This window comes from Asparagus officinalis, chromosome 3 (genome assembly GCF_001876935.1).
Source record: "Asparagus officinalis chromosome 3, Aspof.V1, whole genome shotgun sequence".
Lineage (NCBI taxonomy): Eukaryota > Viridiplantae > Streptophyta > Magnoliopsida > Asparagales > Asparagaceae > Asparagus > Asparagus officinalis.
In genome coordinates this window covers 38,775,814-38,795,392 of record NC_033796.1, presented here as the reverse complement: position 1 = coordinate 38,795,392, position 19,579 = coordinate 38,775,814, and the positions used below count along the sequence as shown (strand labels likewise).

At 40.3% G+C, this 19,579-nt stretch overlaps 1 protein-coding gene across 1 annotated transcript; it reads right to left on the bottom strand.

The window, feature by feature from the left end:
* Positions 474 to 8,444, bottom strand: LOC109833858 (transmembrane 9 superfamily member 12-like). Its single transcript, XM_020401686.1, has 3 exons — positions 8,341 to 8,444; positions 2,612 to 3,298; positions 474 to 2,423 (listed from the first exon to the last, which is right to left on the bottom strand). Exon 3 carries the CDS (start codon positions 2,417 to 2,419, stop codon positions 755 to 757), a length of 1,665 nt encoding a protein of 554 aa, XP_020257275.1. The 5' UTR covers positions 2,420 to 2,423; positions 2,612 to 3,298; positions 8,341 to 8,444; the 3' UTR covers positions 474 to 754.

Below are 19,579 nucleotides of genomic sequence, written 5' to 3'. Positions count from 1 at the left end.
CTTGTTTTCATATCCAGCCACTCTCCTGTCTCACCATTTTCGACGAGTTTATAATCACAATATCCGCGATGAGTCTTTCTCTGCAGTAATCCTCTATACAGATCCACTCCGAGCTTTGCTTTATGACCAGTTCCACCTCCCAATGTTTATGGCATCGATTCTGAGTCCTCTGGCCTATGATTCTTCATCACTGGCCATATCAAAAGCATGCGCAAAGGTGTTATCAGGGAGCTCAGGTGACAGAGACCCAATCTCAATCTTAACCCAACCTTGCATATCGAATACAATATGAAGGTCACACGCGAACACTGGCATATCAAGGTCCACGCCTGTATCAATTGTTTTGTTCAACGCAGAAATCACAGATCGGACACATGGTAAAGAAAGGATGATATAACATTGCTCCATATATAATCAACAGAATACAGTCAAATCTTATTTATCAAAAGCCAATTAGCCATTATTGTAAGCATTCTTTTATAGCCATACAGAGATCAAAACCATACCTACTAAATAAGTAGGTTCAAATATAGAGAAATCTCAGTCTATGATAACTCCTTACAATTTCTTCAAAACGGCGAGACAACGTAGAACTCCCAACGCACCAAGGAATCCAATCGCTCCTGTGGACAATACAACTGCAAGAGCCATAAGGATCGAGTATCCAATATAGATTACAACTGATGCAGTCTCAGTTAGTCCTCTTAGATCAAACACTAGGTATTTTACCGAGTAAATGAACACGTATAAGCCACTAGAGCCTGAAGCAAAGAATGCTTTCCATCCCCATGCAGTTCCAATCATCAGCAATAATGCACATGTAACCTTCCCATCCCGATACTGAAACACAAGCTATAACTATAAATTGGGTAATGACCAAAGTGTGTTGAAGATCACAATAGGATCTCCCACCCCAAGTGCAATAGAAAATATTTGCTAGCTCGGTGCTAATGCTTCCATGGGTAATAAAGCCAGATAACAATATAACAGTCATTGTACCAAATAGACTAACAGGTGTCCGTCTTTTGTGCTCAGTACGAAGTTCATTTGAGATGGATCTTGTTGATGTCAAACCTCCGAGAAAAGTTAATGGCACCGAAATGAAAAGCCAGAGAGCGAGAAGGGTGCAATACACAGAGAATGATACGGCAGCAGTGCTTGTGTTCACATAGTATATGATGTTCGTAACTGAGAAGACAGCGAAAAGAATGGAGAAGAAGAAACAAGAAGTTGCCCAACATACGGATACCCATCCTTTTGATTTTCCCTTTATATGACTCCACATCCAAACAGTAATATAACCACCAAGAATCCCAAACAGTACGTAAAGGACTATCGCGATGGTTAAAAAGACGCCTGAAGAACTTGGTAATATTAAGCCTGGGGCTGCAAAGAAGAGAGCTAAGATAGCCATTCCTGCAATATGAATTCCATTTCCAACTGCTATGCTTAAAATCTTTGAGCATCTCGACTTTCTGAATCCAACTTCAAGAAAAAGTTTCGATCTCGATACACCCTCCTCCTCTCTAACCTTCGCCTTATTCCTCCAACTCTTAAAGCGTGCAACGATGAAAGGTAGTATGATGGTAATTATCGAGTTTATTGCCGAAGACAGATAGTGATCCACACTTGTTTTCTCGACATATGCTTCCCACTGAGATTCTGAAGTTATGTTACTCGTGATGAACTCAACTTCATATGTGAACGCTATAATCTCATCCTCTTTAATCTCTTGGCGATCATCCCTTGGTAACACACAGTCTGTTGATGGTACTTTATCATACATATTGAGTTTCGACATTGCATCAGAGTCTCGTTTAATGCTACAGGGAGAAACCTCAAACCTTACAATCTCATAGTATGGTTGGTCTCTAATTCTGGTCTCATGAACAAAAACCCTGAACTTGAGATGATTAATGACATAGTAAACATAAAAGGGAAATCCATGATATGCAACGGGATACCCTATACTTTGGAGCTGCATCCAATTTTGCCCAGGAGACCTCAAAACAGGCAGATCATCAAGAACCACATTTGCATGATAGAATTTGTCAGTTTTTTTTGTCCACGGCTCTACAGATTGTTTCGTTAACTTTGTCAAGGTGCAGAGGTAGAGGGATTCATTGGTGTTGATACGAAAGCGATAAGGAGAGCTTTGAATCTTTTCACCTAGCAAATGTTGGCCCAAGTTCATTTTATTGCTCTTGGCGATCAACCCACTATCGGGTTTACAGAAAGGGAGGCTGTAGTAGTCTCGAGGAAGTAGAGTAGCTCTTGATGTAAGAGAATTTACTTTCGCGTAGATATGTTCGTCATGAGAGTAACTTAGCTGGTCGCTACCCAAGAAGTTGATTGCACGGCATAAAGGAGGTCTCAGAATCAGGAACAGGATCAACAAGAGGATCAAAGAAGGGGCCATCGTACTAGTGTAACATTCAGAATGAAATATTTATCAGTATTAATTAGATTCACGTCATGATAAAATAGTTCACTGATCGTCAAGGGAAAATGTATGATAAAAATCTGAGATAAAATCAAAAACATAATGTGATATCATTCCATCTCTAACTACGAGAACAGAAAGAAAGAAAGAAATCATAGCTTAGCTCACCTCGTGATTACAGCACTTCTTCAATAATCGGAGGAGGCAGTGGAGGAGAGATGGAGCTCTTCCATTACGCTCTTAAGATCTTAGGAACAGAGTTGACCCGCATAATAGGGGCAGCAGCATCTCAGAAGCGTTGACTATTTTAAACAACACTGATCATAGCCAGTCTGTCAAAGGAAGGTGAATTCTCCGAAGGAGGAGGAGAAAAGTGAATACAGTCCCCTCGAGCTCCAAAATCAGCCGCTAACAATGTGACAGGCCAGACCGAATAATGAACCATTACCACCGATCACCGATGCCTCCGACCTTCGCCCAACATCTTTCTACTGAGATCAGCTCCAAACCCCTTCAAACCCAACGGTAATCCATCTTCTGCAGTCCTCTTAACGAGCAACGGCTCCCCATCAAAACCCACCTAATAACAAGACCCAACACTAGACCCAGTTTCCTTGTGCATACTTCTCCACCCCACCACCATCTCGAAGTGCTCGATACTAACAGAAAAATATTGTGGGATCAACCACTAACAGATCGATATAGAACGCACCTCGTGGAAAGAACTATACGGGTTTGTCTCCGTTCAGGAGATGGAGCTCCATCCGTTCAGGAGGTCCAGCCGTGGCGGATGGAGGTAGGCCAGGATTTGCATGGGGGATTCTGGAGGAGATTATTGGCTGGTTTTGAGAGGAACTCGGATGTTAAACAGGTATTGAAGAGAACTCTGATTTATTATTGATTGTATGTTTGGGTAGATTACAAGCTATATATATACAGAAGATTACACAATATAATATGAGCTGAACGGTAGGTAGCACTGTAGCTAGCGCGGCCATAGGGCGGTGGCACTGTAGCCTAGGCCGGTGGTGTTGACATTAACAGCCGGAGATGATGACTTTAACAGCCCCCGCAAAGTCACGGTGGATTAAAAACCGAGAGTTTGGATAAGAAGGAACGAAATTGAGAGATTGTTTGAGCCTTGGTAAACAAATCGGCAACTTGATCCTTAGAAACAATATATGTGAGTGTAATGTTGCCAGCAACATGCTCTTGTCGAACCACATGACAATCTACTTCAATATGTTTGGTACGCTCATGAAAGACGGGATTTGTGGAAATGGAGATGGCACTCTGATTATCACAATATAAAGTGATAGGGGAAGTAATAAAAACATCAAGATCTCGCAGAAGAGTGCGGAGCCATTTTAGCTCAATTGTGGTGTCTGCCAACGCCCTGTACTCGGACTCCGTACTAGAACGAGAGACAACGGCTTGACGCTTACTACGCCAAGAGATGGGAGATGATCCCAGAAAAATACAAAAGCCAGTAGTGGAACGCCGAGTGTCCGGATCATCAGCCCATCCAGCATCAGAATATGCACGAAGAGATAAAGATGAGTCTGAAGGGAAAAATAATGACTGGGTTATAGTGCCACGTAGATATCGAAGAACCCGAATGAGAGCTGCATAGTGGATGGAAGTCGGATTACTGACAAACTGGCTCAAGATGTGTACTGCATAGGCGATATCCGGACGTGTTGCTGAAAGATAAACCAATGCTCCAACAAGTTCCCTATATCGAGTAGGCTGAGATAAGGGATCACCATCATCATGTCGAAGCTTCAAGTTCATTTCCATCGGTGTGGAGAGAGGAGAGGTAGAAATAGAAGGATCACTGAGAGTAGCTCGCTCAAGAATGTCTGCAATGTACTTCTGCTGAGAGAGAAGATAGCCTCGGGAGGAGGAAGCAACCTCAATACCCAAGAAGTAACGAAGGGATCCAAGATCTTTCATCTCAAATTGTCTCTGAAGATGCTGCTTTAAGGAAGTAATGGCAGAAGAATCACTCCCAGTGATTATCATGTCATCAACATAAAGTAATAGAATGACTGTACCGGAGGCTGAGGACCGATAAAATAGAGCGTAGTCAGCTAGGCTCTCAATAAAACCAATAGAAAGAAGAGATTGCCGAAAACGCTCAAACCAAGCCCGAGGAGCCTGTTTGAGACCATATATAGCACGACGAAGGTGACATGCATGTCCTAGAGGAGCAGATAAACCAGGAGGCGGCTGCATGTACACTGTCTCAAATAGATCGCCATTAAGAAAAGCATTTTTAACATCCATTTGATACAAAGGCCAATGTTTTGCAGCTGCAACAGCAATGAGAGTGCGAATAGATGTCATTTTTGCAACAGGAGCAAAAGTTTCTTCATAGTCAATGCCATACTCTTGTGAGAATCCCCGAGCTACAAGACGAGCTTTGTACCTCTCAATAGAACCGACAGATCGAGCCTTAACCTTATAAATCCATTTGCAGCTTATCGGTTTAACACCGGAAGGCAGAGGAACAAGGTCCCAAGTATTAGTCCGACGAAAAGCCTCCAATTCTTCAGTCATTGCCTGTTGCCATTCTGGATACTTAACTGCCTCAGAATATGAGTTAGGTTCATGTATAGAGTGAATAGCAGCAAGAAAAGAGGCAAATTCAGGAGAATATGTGCTAGTGACACATTGAGCATACCGAGCAGGGGGATGACGATCTCGTGGAGGATTGCGGCGAGGGGGAGGAGTCACATCGGGAGAAGCTGGCACAGATGTAGAGGGGACATCAGTAGGAGTATCTTGCTGCAAAGGAGATGTAGTAGGTGGATGTTCAGGTGGTGTGGATGAATCAAGAACACTATCGTTTGATGCCATTGGAGTGAAGGAGGGAGTCGGTTGAGTAGACAAAGGTACAGGTACTACTGATACAGGTATAGTAGTGGAAGGTAATGAAGGGGGTTGAAGAAATGAGATATCTGAATCTGAAGTAGTATAATATGAAATATTCTCAAAGAAGGTCACATGACGGGCAATACGAAGCCTTCGAGTGGTAGGTTCATAACAACGATACCCCTTGTGAACAGTGCTATAGCCAAGAAAGATACATCGTGCAGTGCGTGGAGATAGTTTATCTCGTTCATGAGTTGGAAGTAGGACAAAACAGACACATCCAAAAGTGCGAAGAAGAGAATAGCGAAACTGAGATTTAAAAAGTTGAAAATATGGAGAAGTGTCAGCTAATACAGAAGATGGAGTAATATTTATAAGGTAAACAGCAGTCAGAAGTGCTTCTGCCCAGAGATATCGAGGTACAGATGCTGATATCAGAAGAGCTCTAGTGGTATCGAGAATATGACGATGTTTTCTCTCAGCAACACCATTTTTTTCATGAGTGTGTGGACAAGATTGTTGAGAGAGAGTGCCATGCGATTTTAAAATAGATTGCATTGCTGAGGAGATATATTCACAGGCACCATCAGAGCGAAATATCTTTATACGTTTATGAAACTGGGTGTGGATCATATTTGTAAAGTCTTTATAAATATTTAGAATATCAGAACGAGCACGCATGAGATATACCCAGGTGTAGCGAGAATAGTCATCAATAAAACTGACATAATATCGATAACCGGACAATGATGGTAATGGGGCAGGTCCCCAGATATTAGAATGAATCAAATCAAATGAGGCTAAAGAAATTTTATTACTGGATGAAAATGGTAGGGCAATTTGTTTAGCTAGTCGACACCCAGTACAGTTTGATAAAGTAGAGAATTTTAAATTTCCTAATACGCCTGATTCAGATAAAAGTTTTAAGCGAGAACCAGAGATATGACCCAAGCGGCGGTGCCACAGATCAGAAACAGAGAGGCCATGACCAATGTTGGATGGAGTGGAAAGATGTAGAGACTCCAACTGATAAAGTCCATTAACTCTACGACCTGTCCCAATCTTCTGGCCAGTGTGATCCTGGACAACACAAGATTTAGCATTAAATAAGATAGTGCAACCAGAATCAGCAATTTTCCCAATGGATAAAAGTTGCATAGATAATTTGGGAATATGAAGAACAGATGATAATGTTAGATGACCGGAACTATCAGAACTTGGAGTAATATCACCTAACTGAGAGACTGCAATGGGAGTGTCATTAGCAGTATAAAATGCATAATGAAGTGGGAGCTGGTGAACAATTTGTAAGAATGGAGTTATCAAAGGTCATATGATGAGATGCACCTGAGTCGAATATCCAAGGAGTAGAAGTACCAGAATGAGCAGACAAGGCAGTAAAATCTGAACTGGAGGCAGTTCCACTTAGCCCAAGATTCTTGGTTATTAATGCAGTAATCTCTGACAACTGCTCAGAGGAGAGAGGGCTAGAAGTCTGAAGCAGCAAATGGAGATCGAGTCTTCTCAGGTGTCGGACGGGGTGGTCTCTTACGACATTTATCAATAAGATGACCCGGCTTCTTACAATAACGACAGTATAGTTGTCGATTGGAATCAGATGTGCTGTTAGAAGGCCCCCGATAGGAAGAGAATTGCTGAGGAGTAGCTAGTACAGTATGTGATGAGGGTAATGGCTGAGATGCAATAACTGGAGGGGAGAGCATCTGAAGGCGCGTCTCTTCAGATATGAACTCAGCCACGGATTCACGGAGACTGAGGAGAGGACTGCGATGAAGAATGTGTCCACGTAAGCTTTCGAACTCAGAGCGAAGGCGCATGACAAAGTGATACAACTGTTGACGGTCACGTTGTTTCTGGAATGCTATGGTAAAGTCTGAAAGCGTCTCAGGAATAGGTTCCTCCATCATCTGCAATTCCTCCCAGTAGCCTGATAATAAGGAATAGAATTCTTGAACAGACCGATCACCCTGACGTGCATCCTGAAGAGCTTGGTGAAGTTGATACTCACGAGCAGCACCAGTCTGAACAAACATGCGACTGAGAGCTAGCCACTGCTCACGAGATGAAGATGCTCATCCAAGAGAGAGCCGAATATGAATAGCTACAGAACGCATAATATATGTCATGATCTGTTGATCAGTAGATATCTACTGAGAATAAGTGATCTGAGAATCATTAGTACTGATATGGAGGGTGTAGATAATGAAGGCACAATAACAGTTTTGGATGGACAACAAAAAGATCCATCAATATATCCCCATAGTGCGAAAGCTCGAAGATTATACTGCATAGTGAGAGACCATGCAGTGTAATTTTCGGTATTTGCAAGTTGCACATCAAGGGGCGGAAAAGTGTAGAGTCCTTTCTTGTCCATGGGCCTGTTTTTTTTTTTTAAGATGGGCTTCTGCTTGGATGGGCTTCTGCTTGAAATTGGCCTTTTTTTTAAGATGGGCTTCTGCTTGGATGGGCTTCTGCTTGAAAACCACTAGGGCTTCGGAGCTTCTGTGAGAGAATTGAGGAGGCGGCGACGGGTCAGCGGAGCGAAGATCGAGCTCACAGGGAACAATCGAAGAGATACGAAGCCGAGGATGAGGGCAGCGATGACGACGAGGATCTCGACGAGGCGGCTTGAATCGACGACGAGGGCAGCTGATTTGAGGGCGACGAGTTCGATGGCGGCTGACGGGTTCGATGGCGGCCTGAATCGACGACGAGGGCAGCGTGCTACTACGACGACGAGGTTGGGAGATGACGACGGCTGGAGCTAGGGATGATTTGTGAATTGGGTCTCTGATACCATGTTAAACAGGTATTGAAGAGAACTCTGATTTATTGATTGTATGTTTGGGTAGATTACAAGCTATATATATACAGAAGATTACACAATATAATATGAGCTGGACGGTAGGTAGCACTGTAGCTAGCGCGGCCATAGGGCGGTGGCACTGTAGCCTAGGCCGGTGGTGTTGACATTAACAGCCGGAGATGATGACTTTAACATCGGAATTACAAGATTTTTCGGTTGTTACGTTTTTCCAGATTTTCTCTCCCTCTCTCTATCTCAGGGACCCCAAAATATGGGGTCTGAGCGGGAAAGGTGAGTTGTCGCCTCCCTCCCCCTCTCCCTCCCATGTGAACTGTTCACATGGGACAGGAAGGCGACACCTCACCTGTCACGCTCAGTTCTTTATTTTGGGATCCTTGTAGCACTACTTATTGTTGAGGTACTAGGGTTTTTTGAAATAGAAAATCTCTGTTAGTTTTTTAGTTAAGAATTAATTGCATATTAGTCCCTTACTCATCCATGACTTCAAACTAGTCTCTCAAATCTCAGTAATTGCTTCTTAGTCTCCCAAAGCTGCAGTTATATTGCAATATCGTCCCTCTATTGGTTTTTTTGTTAGTTTCTCTAACGATGGTTGGGTTAACTCAACATCTGTAATTGTCTAAAATACCCTCTCTAGTATACGTTCAGGGGGAATATTACCCTGGAAAGAGCTCTGAAATGGTTTTGGGGGTGCCCTTGACTAGTGGGGAAGACGAACTATTTGGGTTTGGGTTTTAGGACAAATGGATTGTGGATTTAAACATGCAAGAAGTATTCCCCTCAAGGTTCACATTACTAAAACCAGAGGAACGAAATTGCAAGGGGTGTATATATATGAGGGACTTATGAGTAATTACTGAGATTTGAGTGACTAATTCATAATTATAGATGATTTAAGGCATGAATATGCAATTACCCCTTTAGTTAAATATACAAATTGCGGTTGTTTCTGAACAAGATCATCGGAAAAGATAAAACATGTGGTTAAACATAAATGACAGATATAACTCGAATTTCGGTATAACAAGTTAGATTTGAGGGGATACTCTTCTCAATTATCTAACTAAAGTTACGGGTGAAAATGAACCAAATAATTAACAAATAGTTTGATAATTGTTCGAATAACTATTCGGTCATATTTGATTCAGTAGTTCATTTACCACTAAACAAATATTTTTTAGTATTCGAGTTTACTAACGAATAAAATTTAACCAGATGTATATTCGATTCATTTGTCTACTGAATATTCGTTTAAAATTTAATCACAGCTTATTATTTGTATTATTGCACATATGATGTCATATTTTTAATTCACATACCATTTCTACTTAACTTTTATATACTGATTTTAAGACTAAAATAATCTTAAATCTATTTTCTAATTAAAATTTTGATTTAAACATATATACATCATATATTAAAAAGGAATAACTTTTATTTATGAATTTTAATATATTATTTGAAAATCAAAATTTTTAGTGGAATAAATATACTTTGATATTCGATAAGTATTCGTGAATATTCATGAATATTTATCAAATACCCTTTGATATTCGATAAGTATTCGTGAATATTCATGAATATTTATCAAATACCAAGTATTCGAGTTCGAAATCGAAAAACTAGATATATGAATATGAATATTTATCAAATACCAAGTATTCGAGTTCGAAATCGAAAAACTAGATATATGAATATTAGAGTCATCCGAATTCGATAATTTTAAACAAATACAAATACGAACATTGTTTGTGGGAAATTTGAAGAAGAAATAAGAATAAAATTTGTATTAATCTCCTTAACTGACTTAGGAAAAGAATAAATACAATCTCTCACTGTAATCTCTCTCTAACTGACTTAGAAAAAAAGAAATTACAAATCTTCTCTATCGGTATTAGGGCTGAGCATGGTTCGGTTCAAACCGAAAAAACCGACCGAACCGACCCGAACTGACCCGAAAAAATCGGTTTTATGAGTAGGGCGGTTCGGGTTGGTTTGAAAACTTTTCAACCCGAACCGACCCGAACCGACCGAATATAGTGCAATACTACCCATTCTGATATCAAACCCTACCCGACACGTCCCCAAAGAATCAAAAACTCAAACCCTAAACTAATTTTCTGAATCATTATGGGTTGAAAACAATATCATTATATCAGTGTGTAATGTTTCATAATCTCCTATTTTGTTGATACCTTTTTTTTCTTTAACACAATTTGTTGTTTGATAAGAAATTTGATGAAGTTAGAACCGAACAAACCGAACCGAACCGCACCGAACCGACTTGCAACAATTCGGTTCGGTTTTGAATTATAGGCGGTTCGGTTCGGTTGTTCAAATTTTGGAAAAAACCGAACCGAACCGACCGTTGCACACCCATAATCGGTATCCCGATTTACAAAAGAGAGAAGAAATCGACGAAGATCATTCCCTTTGTTTAAAACTGTGTTATTCTTGGTGTCGATGGGAGCTTGATTATTGTATCCCATTGACAATCCAAACACCTTGCTTCGTGGAACTTGGTAGAACTCTGAACGAGTTTAAGAGAACTTGTGATGCAAGTTCCAAACTCTAAATGAGTTTAAAACTCTGTAAAAGAGTTGATTTCGGAAAGAAAATTAATCCTTTTAAATTTAACCAAAATGGTTCACAAGTCAAGGCCGAAAGCTCCAAGAAAAGCCTTCACAAAAACCTTCACAAAATCTAAGAAGATCAAGACTCCAAATGTCCCTCTTTGCCAAGATCTTTTTCCGAACTTCAGATGATCCAAAGATCCATTTTAAGCTAATTTTTAGCTATTTATAGGGGTTTTAGGGGTGTAACTAACCCCTAAAATCGCTGCTTAGTGGGGTTATGATCCCCTCAAATCATGCAAAATGGTTTTGGTACCGTTCAACTCGTGTTTGAACGAGTCAAACATGAAATTCGCATTCTGGGAATGGACTCTGCGTCTTGAACTTCGAACGTGGAGTTGGGCTTTGCGTTTGGGTCTGAAAACGCAGTGGTGAACTCTGCGTTCTATTCTTGGAATGCGGATGTAAACTCCGCATCTTGAGTTTGGAACGCAGCAATGAGCTTCATGTTTTGTTCTTAGAACGCAGAGGTGAGCTCTGCGTCTTGAATCTGGAACGCAACGATGAGCTCTGCGTTTGGGCTTGAAGAGATCGTCAATTGTAATCTCTTTTCTCAAGTTCTGGAAAGATCGTCGTCTTGTAATCCTTGTATTTGGCTCTTTGAAATGTGAGAGTTATCAACTTGTAACTCTCGTATATCGCAAAAGTTGTTAAATTGTAACTTTCATCTATCGTTGTGAAGGTTGTTAGATTGTAACCTCCATCGTTTGTGCTTTGTGGGGATCAGCTGTCTGCGGTAATTTTTAGACATCCTACAAATAACTTAGTAATCAATTCGATTTGATCGTTTACCACGCTTAACTAAAGTTATCTAAAGGGGCCAACTTGCAAGTACCCTTATAAATTGAAGGACATATCAACAATTTTAAATTTGTGGATTAATATCAAACTAGCATTGTTGTACCTGCATATGCATGTGCAAGAGATAAAAAATATTTTTAATAAATCACTATATGTCAAAAGTATATATGAGATCTTAAACCTGAACAAACTATCATTTTGTTCCATACGGGGGAAAATTTTTCAGTCATCCATAATATCATAATAGAGTGCATGCTAGTAATGCATAAAATTTATAATTTTAAAAGAAAAATCTTATATTTTCTACTTTGACATTTCTTTGAGGGGGCTCCAGTCAGGTAGGGGGTTTGTTTCTTTTCTGATGCATTTTCTCAAGGAGAACGCTCCACCTTTTATAAAGGCCAAACCCATCATTTTCATCCCCTCAAAATTGCCTCTTAGAGATTTTCTCTCAACAACCTCATTTATCACATTTTTCTCAATTGAGAAACGTTAATTTGGTCACACAAGACCGAGTCAAGATAACATCTCATACTTGACCAAATTAACCAAGTGACATGTCTCCCACTATCCGTGAGATCAGATGTTTCTTCTTACCATTACTCCCACTATTCATAGAGAATAACTCTTATTTCATTATTCATGAAACTTTACTTGGACTTATTTATTCCTAAGTCCCATCAAACTTACATATTTGATAAAAGATTATGTTGGTATTCCTTTTGTCAAAGGATCAATAATCATATCTCTGTAGTAGGGATATAAGTCACTTTAACTTCTCCCTTTTCTATGATATCTCGAATATAGTGATACTGGATCTCAATGTGTTTTTTAGAGCTATTCGTGCCACTATTAATTAAGCTAATTACTTCTTGATTATCACAATAAATATCAATAGGTTCTTCTAACGAATTTAGATCTAGATCAATCAAAAACTGTCTTTTATCCAAATAACATGTGTAGTTGCCATACTGTAAGCTATGTATTCAGCTTATGTGTATATCTAGCAAGACACCATTGTTTCTTGCTACTCCAAGAAACAACTCCTCCTCCAAAGATGAACAAGTGTCCCGAAGTAGACTTTTCATCATCTTTATCACCTCCAAAATTACCATCAGAATAACCGAGGAGATGAAGCGAATTGGCTTGATAAACTAATCTATGAGTCAATGTACCTCTAATATACTTCATAATCATTTTAACAGCTTCCCAATGTACTGGTCCAGGATTGCTTTGATATCGACTGACTAGACTTACATCATAAGCTATATCAGGTCTGGTGCATAACATTGTATACATCAAGCTTCCAATTGCTTGGGCATAAGGTACATCTAATAGCCTTTGCCCCTCTCCAGGGCTTTACTCTTTACATAATCTCTTTCCTATAACCAACGGAGTTAGCACCGTATTGGAATTTTTCATTCCAAACCTTTTAAGAACTGTTCTTAAATATTTTTCTTGGTTTAAACTTAGCATTCTAGACTTTTTATCTCTAATTATTTGAATTCTAAGAATATATGATGCATCTCCCATGTCTTTCATCTCAAACTTTTCATTGAGATCTACCTTGATTTTATTCAATATTTCTATGTCATTTCCAACGAACAATATATCATCAACATATAAAGATAATATAGTAAATTTGCTCCCACTTTTTTAGACATATAGACAATTATCTAATTTATTTTAAATAAAACTAAGTTTAGTGACTGCATCAAGAAATTTGAGATACCATTGTCTAGAAGACCGTTTTAAACCGTATAGAGATTTCATTGATTTGTAAACTTTATATTCTTATCTTTTCACCTGAAAACATTCAGGTTGTTGCATACATATAGCTTCCTTCAACTCTCCGTTAAGGAATACAATTTTAACATCCATTTGGAATGACTCCAAATCAAGATATGCAAAAATAACCAAAATAATTCTAATGGGTGCAAATTTAGCTACAGGAGAATACGTCCCCTGAAAACCTATTCCTGCCTTCTGATTGTAACCCTTGACAACTAACCGTGCTTTGAATTTATCAATTGATCCATCAACACAATATTTCTTTTTAAGCACTCATTTGCATCATATGACTTTTCTATTTTTTGGTAGATCATATAACTCCCATACATTATTCTTGTTATAAAATCATGTTCTTCTCTCATGGATTCTAGTCATAAGGCTGATTCATGCGATTTCATCGCATCAGAGAAGATTAAAGGGATCTTGTTCTTCTATATTTGTATCTACCGAGAGACATGATGGCTCACATAAATACAAATAGTAATCATCCATCCATGAAGTTTTGTCATCGTCTCTGAACTTGGCCCGAACGGCCCCGCTATAGCTGTGAGGGCGAGTCACCTTCCCCCCCAGATGCAGCGATAGTGGGACCCGTCGGTCTTAACCTTGGCCTTGTAGATGTGGGCCAGACTCTTGTATCCGAGTACGATGAATATAGTGTATGCTATGACAAAAAGTAGGCTATGAACAGGTCTAGGTTGTCATGGCTGGCTATGAACAGGCCTAGGTGTCTATGAACATCTGTTGTCATGGCCGGCTATGAATAGGTCTATGGCCGGCTATGAACAGTTCTAGGTTGTCATGGCCGGCTATGAATAGGTCTATGGCCGGCTATGAACAATTCTAGGTTGTCATGGTCGGCTATGAACATGTTTAGATGGCTATGAACAAGTCTATGACCAGCTGTGAATAGGTCTAGGTTGTCATGGCCAGCTAGCTATGACTTTTAGACATGGTTTTGATAGGAGTGGGTCACGGGGTAGGTAAATTGGTTGTAGGCTTCACTTCAAAGCTTGAAAAAAAAGCAGAGAAAGTGCCTCAAATAGCAGAGAAGGTGGTGCGGAACGGAGAAGAAGGAAAAATAGGCTCTGATACCAGTGATCGTGAGCAAAGAAAAAGAGAAAGAACGATGAATTTCTTTGAGGAGGCTCTGGTAACAAGTAGGTGATTTGTTTCTTTTCTGATGCATTTTCTTAAGGAGAATGCTCCACCTTTTATAAAGGTCAAACCCATCATCTCCACCCCCCTCAAAACTACCTCTGAGAGATTTTCTCTCAACAACCCAATTTATCACGTTTTCCTCAATTGAGAAACGTTGATTTGGTCACACAAGACCGAGTCAAGATAACAATTACCCCTTCAGTCGAATATGCAAATCGTGATTGCTTCTAGAGAAGACCATTGGGAAAGTCAGAACATGTGGTTAAACATAAATGAGGGATATAACTTGAGTTCCAGTTTGTAAGTACCCTTATGATTTGAGGGACATATCAACAATTTCAACTTTGTGAACTATCATGAAACTAGTGTGCACCCCGTGCAAAGCACGTCCTCCATTTTTTATTTCCGCTACAGTAAGTCTGTATTTAAATACAATTTTTGTAAGTGTCTGTTCTATCAACATGCGAAGTACCGGCTCCATCAGCATGTGAAGTGCCGGCGTCATCGCCACGTGGCCATCGGCGCCGAGTGTACGCCTGCCTAAATGATCGAGACCTGTCCTCACGGCCTGCGAACTCGTCGACATGAGTCTTATGAAACACCTGCGCTATGCTCTTCTTGATCCTGCTGAGGAGTCCTAACGCCACCAAATCCTGAATCTCAGTCACGTGCGCATCAATATCAGCCTCAATGCTATCAAAAGCACAGACCTGTGAGGTAAATAATTTATTAAGTACCAACTCAATAAAAGATGTTATAATTTAGCTTAGAAACTTACGTAATCTCTCTCGTTCATCCCACTAGGAATGTAACTATCTGTCGGTGGGCGTGGCATGTGTCCAGCTGATGGCTGTGGGTCACGTGTGATCCATCTACGTGTGATACCCTAATACCAATGCATATACACGGTATAGTCAACAGTTGTGGGCCTCGTATCCTAGATGAAACCCCACCTGTCTATGTAAGCCGCACGGACTACGGCCCAGTCGGTACGGTGTGAAGTAGGTCGCCACCGACGATCAATCTGCTCGACAGGATCTGGCACATGCTGAGAGAGCGTAAACTGTCGTAGCACACGGTCAGAGACATGCATCTCCACGGTCTCCCAACAAATCAATGGAACTCTGGCTCTCCACAAGTTAGGAGTATCTCGACAGATGGGTGCAAGAGAATGCATATCGAGCTCCGGCAGTGTATAGGGTCTCCACTTGAACTGAAATAAAATAAAACATTTATCAGTATCAACAACAAAACTATAATATTCATAACGACTTGAGATTTATATTTACCTGTTCGTGTTGGAGACCATCAAGCTCATTTCGGTAAAACTCACGATGGCGCGTCGCTGATCGCTACTTAGCGTACCGCACATTATACCTATATGAATAGGTCTATGGCCGGCTATGAACAATTCTAGGTTGTCATGGTCGGCTATGAACATGTTTAGATGGCTATGAACAAGTCTATGACCAGCTGTGAATAGGTCTAGGTTGTCATGGCCAGCTAGCTATGACTTTTAGACATGGTTTTGATAGGAGTGGGTCACGGGGTAGGTAAATTGGTTGTAGGCTTCACTTCAAAGCTTGAAAAAAAAGCAGAGAAAGTGCCTCAAATAGCAGAGAAGGTGGTGCGGAACGGAGAAGAAGGAAAAATAGGCTCTGATACCAGTGATCGTGAGCAAAGAAAAAGAGAAAGAACGATGAATTTCTTTGAGGAGGCTCTGGTAACAAGTAGGTGATTTGTTTCTTTTCTGATGCATTTTCTTAAGGAGAATGCTCCACCTTTTATAAAGGTCAAACCCATCATCTCCACCCCCCTCAAAACTACCTCTGAGAGATTTTCTCTCAACAACCCAATTTATCACGTTTTCCTCAATTGAGAAACGTTGATTTGGTCACACAAGACCGAGTCAAGATAACAATTACCCCTTCAGTCGAATATGCAAATCGTGATTGCTTCTAGAGAAGACCATTGGGAAAGTCAGAACATGTGGTTAAACATAAATGAGGGATATAACTTGAGTTCCAGTTTGTAAGTACCCTTATGATTTGAGGGACATATCAACAATTTCAACTTTGTGAACTATCATGAAACTAGTGTGCACCCCGTGCAAAGCACGTCCTCCATTTTTTATTTCCGCTACAGTAAGTCTGTATTTAAATACAATTTTTGTAAGTGTCTGTTCTATCAACATGCGAAGTACCGGCTCCATCAGCATGTGAAGTGCCGGCGTCATCGCCACGTGGCCATCGGCGCCGAGTGTACGCCTGCCTAAATGATCGAGACCTGTCCTCACGGCCTGCGAACTCGTCGACATGAGTCTTATGAAACACCTGCGCTATGCTCTTCTTGATCCTGCTGAGGAGTCCTAACGCCACCAAATCCTGAATCTCAGTCACGTGCGCATCAATATCAGCCTCAATGCTATCAAAAGCACAGACCTGTGAGGTAAATAATTTATTAAGTACCAACTCAATAAAAGATGTTATAATTTAGCTTAGAAACTTACGTAATCTCTCTCGTTCATCCCACTAGGAATGTAACTATCTGTCGGTGGGCGTGGCATGTGTCCAGCTGATGGCTGTGGGTCACGTGTGATCCATCTACGTGTGATACCCTAATACCAATGCATATACACGGTATAGTCAACAGTTGTGGGCCTCGTATCCTAGATGAAACCCCACCTGTCTATGTAAGCCGCACGGACTACGGCCCAGTCGGTACGGTGTGAAGTAGGTCGCCACCGACGATCAATCTGCTCGACAGGATCTGGCACATGCTGAGAGAGCGTAAACTGTCGTAGCACACGGTCAGAGACATGCATCTCCACGGTCTCCCAACAAATCAATGGAACTCTGGCTCTCCACAAGTTAGGAGTATCTCGACAGATGGGTGCAAGAGAATGCATATCGAGCTCCGGCAGTGTATAGGGTCTCCACTTGAACTGAAATAAAATAAAAAATTTATCAGTATCAACAACAAAACTATAATATTCATAACGACTTGAGATTTATATTTATCTGTTCGTGTTGGAGGCCATCAAGCTTATTTCGGTAAAACTCATGATGGCGCATCACTGATCGGTACTTAGCGTACCGCATATTATACCTATATGCAGAATAGAGAATATATAAGTACAAATTCAGTACGAATAAAATTTGTGTGTACAATTATACATGTATGCTAAAGGAAACTGCCCCTGTAGGTCACGGTGCATAAGTAAAGTAGGGCGTCCAATATGAATGCACTCCCATGACCAAATCTGTATCAATGTGCAGCATCCCTTAAATTCTTTATTCTGCATCAGGGATACTCTACCCAGTTCTCGATACAAGTATGTCAACACCGTACTGCCCCATATAGTATGCCGCATACGTCAAAATCCTCCAGCAGTGACAACCATCGTGCATGTACAAGAGTCTTGCTCGCATCAGGAAAAAAGCACACACCCTATCATGTACAATAGTACGCACGAGCATAAAACAGAAGCGTCTCCATACTGGCATCCTCTGGTATGTCGCCTTAAAATGTCTGATGAAGCCACGATAGCTTCATCGCACCATTCCTCAAGTCAGGAACCTGGTCAAGAAGCTTAACACATACCTTAGGCCAACTATGATTATCGGTGCCCGTAACTGCCGGTCCATCGATCCGGAGCCCAAGTATGACAGTCATGTCCTGTAAGGTGATGGTGCACTCCCTTATATGCAAGTGAAAGGTATTGGTCTTTGGCCTCCACTTCTCAATCAGTGCAGTGATAAGCGGCCAATCAAGCCTAATATATCAAACCGTCGAACACTCCCGGAAACCGGCCTGAGCGATCAGCTCTAGTACTCTCGCATCCTCAATGACCTAAGCCGAATGACTCTGGGAATGCTTGATCATGGTGATGTCTGGTACGGGCTGCACGTAAAAAAGAATTGATTAAGTATATTGAGAAAAATTAAAATTAGTGTCAATGCTAAGGAATATATACAAAAGATGATTTACCTGTCCTGAGCCAATATGGTCTGAAACGTGGCTCGCTTGGAGGGTCAAAACGTCAGGGTGTATCGGTCCCAGATCCATAATGAATACAACTGAGAATAATATTAGAAGACAATGTACAATGTGTTAGATCTTTCTGTTAAAATACTGACTTAGTTATATATAAACAACAAACGAATGCGCAACGTGAAGAAAACAATAACTTGAAACCAAACATTAAATTTATATAACATAGTACGAAATGCTACAAATTACAATCACAAATGACATACGGAAACAAACACAGAACGAAACCGCTACAAATTACAATCACAAATAACATACGGAAACAAATACAGAACAAAACCGCTACAAATTACAATCACAAATGACATATGGAAACAAACACAGAACAAAACCGCTACAAATTACAACATCGACGCCTAATCCTAGCTAGACAATTATTTTTGTTATGGCCCGGTTGATCGCATCTACTATACTTATTTCTCCTCCTAACTCCTTCACGACCGTCATCCATACAATTTCTAAAACATTTTGAGAATATACAAGAAATAAAGAAAAAAAATTAGATAAATTTACCTTCAATTTGAGAATATACAAAAATCATATATCGATGTTCCTAAAACATTCAAGATCAATATTACACAAAAAAAACCTTAGAACTTAATTGTTACTTACCATTAAATCATATATCAATTTTAAAAACTATAATTTTACCCAAATTCATATATCGATGTTCCTAAATATGTAGTAACACTATTTTTTACATTTTTGACAATTCCCCCTCTAAATCCACAAAATTATTTAAATTTTCTTCACAAAAATCATAAACAATCCACAATTAATTTTTAAAATCTAATTTTTTACATGAGATCACCACGAAATAGTGAGAATATAGAAGAAATAAAGGGAAAAAATTTAGATGAATTTACCTTCAATTTGTCGATGCCCTAATTTGAGGTCAACTCCGGCGACGACGACGGCGAGAGCGAGAGCGAGGACGACGACCGGCGGCGAAGGCGATCAGAAATGGGGGTG